Here is a 3,312-nt window from a genome sequence, read left to right on the forward strand (position 1 = left end):
ATGTGCACTTGGCCGTGTCGTGCCCGTGCTCGTTGCAGTGTCGGCGAGCGGTCAGGGAGAGTTAATGGCGAGGCGACGAGGATGGTGGCGTGGTGCGGCATGCTGAGGCGAGCTGCAAAGCGAGCACGAGCTCAACAGAGGCGTTGGCGGCATCCAGAGCGCGTCGATTAGCTGCCTCTCACCGTGTCCATGTGTGGTCACCGCGTGAACTCTGGCATCATGCGACCTAGGTTGTGCAAACTGTGTCTGGCGTGTAGTCCTTGCAAGGTTAGGTCGATCCAAGCACTTGAGTTGAGCACATGTCGACTGGGTGAGAGTGTAGCTTCTTGGCAAGTTTCTGGACAGAAACTGGGAGCTTAATAGAGAAAAATCTAGAGGGAGTTAGGAGCTAATTTTTGGTGGTTAAGGGTTTCTTAACAGGGTAATGAAGCCCTAAAAAATTCAGCTTCATTGGATCAAGGAAAAATGCACTTCCTTTGTAAAGTGCATTTTCTGGCCAGAACAGAAAAGATTTTCTGCAGCAAAAATATTTCAAATAACCATGAAATATTTTTGCACAGGGAGGTGTGCCAAGGTTCAACGAATATCCAGGAATTTTCTCAGATTTTTGTGAGCAAGAAAAATGAGGGTTGCTTTGGAGCATAGGTGACCGAAGTACTACCCCTCCGTCCCAAAATAAGTGTCTTAAGCTTAGTACAAATTTGTACTAGAGCTAGTACAAAGTTGAGACACTTATTTTGGGACGGAGGGAGTATTTTTGAGAGGAAATGAATATTTTTCATTTAAGAAAAATATTCCCATGGCCATATTTTGACATATCAGAGAGAAAGAGATGTGTTTGAGAGTGAGGTGAGTCATTTGGGTGAAAATCACATAAATGCCCAAGTGGTTTAGACCAACTGAGTTGATTCAAAACTAAAATTCAAATAAAAAAGGTAATGAAGTCCAGAAAAAGAAAAAGGACAAAACCAGGGTGTCACACAGGAGGACACATTGATGTCACAAAAAAAAGGGTCGAGGAACATGTACTACGGCAGGCAACTGACTCAGGGCTGTCCAGGCTATCGCTATCTCTGGCTAGTGGAAGGCCCATTAGCAAAAAGAAAGGCAGCCAACACCCAAAAAATGCAGAGTTGTTTCGTGGAGACAGGCAGATACATACAGCAACAGGCAGCAGAGAATGGCATGGCACTGTACTTCTGTTCAAAATGGTATGGCAATACATTGGAATTATTCAAACAGACACATACAAAGTCACCCTTACAAGTTACAACCCATGCGCGCCCGTCAGCCGCAGTGCATCCGACGAGCCTTGTTCACTCCGCTCCATCACATCAGCACCACACACCCACTGCGGATTAAATTTCTACTGTACTTACTAACAACTTACGTACTATTCACCAACAAATAACCGGGGACGTAATTACGGACAGCGAAACGGACGATGGGACAGCGCACGCGCGCTCGCTGATTCAGAGCGCAGATTTGATCATGGCGGGGAACATGTCGGGGACGTCGACGGCCGGGCGCAGCAGCTTGCCCATCTCCTCCACGAACTTGTCCATGGCGGGCCCAGGCAGGCACATGGGGATCACGATGCCGTCCTCGCCCTTGCCGTTCTTGAACGGGATCAGGAAGCTGGCCACCCCGGGGATGGCGCCCACGCCGCCCTTTGCCGGCCCGCCGTACACCGGCCTGCCCCACCCGAAGTCCAGGTCGCCGAACCCGGCCTTGGTCACGTCCGACGCCAGGTACGCGCGCACCACCGTGAAGTGCGGCCGCCCGCGCTGCACCATCAGGTCCGCCACCGACCGCATGTACTCCACGTCCACCTCCGACTTGGCCTCCTTCACCAGCTTCACGGCGTAGCTCAGGGGGTTCGCGCACAGGTCGCCGGAGGCCGACACGGCCACCGGGAAGGCGAACGCGTTCCCGTAGTAGCCGGCCGGGATAGCGCTCGCACCGCCCTGCTTGCCGCCGCGGGCGTTGACGATGCAGATCATCCGCATCACCTCGTCAGCGTCGGGGGCCAGCGCCACGGTACGGCACTTCCACAGGCTTCCCGTGAGGACCTCGAACGTGGTGGCGCGCTTCCTGAGGCCCGGCGCCAGGTGGGACCGGATGGCGGCGACCTCCCGGGCCCCAAAGAAGAAGGAGCGGTGCGCCATGTCGTCGAGCGGCACGATGGTGCCCTTGGTGTCCGGCACCTCGTCGTACTCCCGGTGCGCGAAGCCAGGGCGCGGCGGGTTCCGCGCCTCCAGCAGCTCCCGCTCCCACACCGGCCGCACCGACGGCGCCGCCGCGCCTCGCGCCAGTTCCGCCACGGCGGCCAGGAACTGCACCAGCCCCTGCGCGTCCGCCATCGTGTGCATCAGCCGCACCGCCAGGATGAAGCCTCCACACGCCAGGCGTGTCACCTGAACGTAAGAACAACGGTCAGCCATGCATCGATCACGCTCGCACGTGCACACAAACATGCGTTAGTGTTTCAGTTTCACGAAAGAAAGGCAAAGTTACCTGGAAGAGGAGGAGTGGAGTGCCGAGGACTTCGGACGACCCGGGGACGTCGAAGATGAGCTCCTCGAGTCCCGGGAAGGGCGGCTGCAGGGCGTCGCCGAAGTGCTCCAGACGCACGTCGGCGTCGGCCTCGATGAACAGCACGCCCTCGCCGGTGCAGTCGACGGCGAGCTTGCGCCCTTCGAGCTCCCTCAGCCGGCCGGCGAACGGGTAGTAGTGCACGAGCGCCCTGGCCACGGCGTCCCGGACCACTGCCGCTGGGTCCCTGCCGCCCATGGACGCGTCGCGCCGGTAGAACTGGATGACGGGGATGTGGAACCGCAGACCGTCCTGGTCATCGATGTCCGAGAGCCGCTTCAGCTCCCGGGGCGTCGGCCCCGCCGGCGTCACCAGCTCGGCCGCCTTCCTCCTCACCGTGAACCTCAACGACGCCGCTGGGCCCGCCATTACCACTGCCTCAGGATGACTCTCAGCTAATTCTCGAGAAGGAGGGTGAGAAGGTGGTCAATGGTGCGTGGTGTGTTTGCTGCTGCTAGGTTTGTGGAGAAAGAGTGGCATTGGCACGCATATATATGCACGCGCGGCTACACAGTGAGAGTGACGGCGACCGTGAGATATGTTTGTGAGCAACTGGGTCGAAATTAGGGAGCAGTTTACTGGCGCTCTCTTCTTTTTTCCTTTGGCAGACTATGATTTGTCGTCAATAATAATTCTGTGTGGACGAGCAGTGGGGGAGATGGAGGACTGACTTGACCAAGGCCAGCGCGGTGGGTCGGGTGGTGCGAGGGTGTGAGC

General features: G+C 56.9%; 1 protein-coding gene across 1 annotated transcript; it reads right to left on the reverse strand.

The window, feature by feature from the left end:
- Positions 1 to 1,200: 1,200 nt before the first annotated feature.
- Positions 1,201 to 3,068, reverse strand: LOC123123223 (benzyl alcohol O-benzoyltransferase). The gene is made up of 2 exons (XM_044543698.1): positions 2,518 to 3,068; positions 1,201 to 2,417 (listed from the first exon to the last, which is right to left on the reverse strand). Exons 1-2 carry the CDS (start codon positions 2,962 to 2,964, stop codon positions 1,473 to 1,475), a joined length of 1,392 nt encoding a protein of 463 aa, XP_044399633.1. The 5' UTR covers positions 2,965 to 3,068; the 3' UTR covers positions 1,201 to 1,472.
- Between the last annotated feature and the right edge of the window lie 244 nt (positions 3,069 to 3,312).

Source organism: Triticum aestivum, chromosome 1B (assembly GCF_018294505.1).
Source record: "Triticum aestivum cultivar Chinese Spring chromosome 1B, IWGSC CS RefSeq v2.1, whole genome shotgun sequence".
Lineage (NCBI taxonomy): Eukaryota > Viridiplantae > Streptophyta > Magnoliopsida > Poales > Poaceae > Triticum > Triticum aestivum.

Coding starts and splice junctions, on each gene's coding strand:
- LOC123123223 (XM_044543698.1), bottom strand. CDS start 2,964: ATGGCGGGCCCAGCGGCGTCGTTGAGGTTCACGGTGAGGAGGAAGGCG. Junction 2,418..2,517: donor CTCCACTCCTCCTCTTCCAG/GTAACTTTGCCT, acceptor TCTTACGTTCAG/GTGACACGCCTGGCGTGTGG.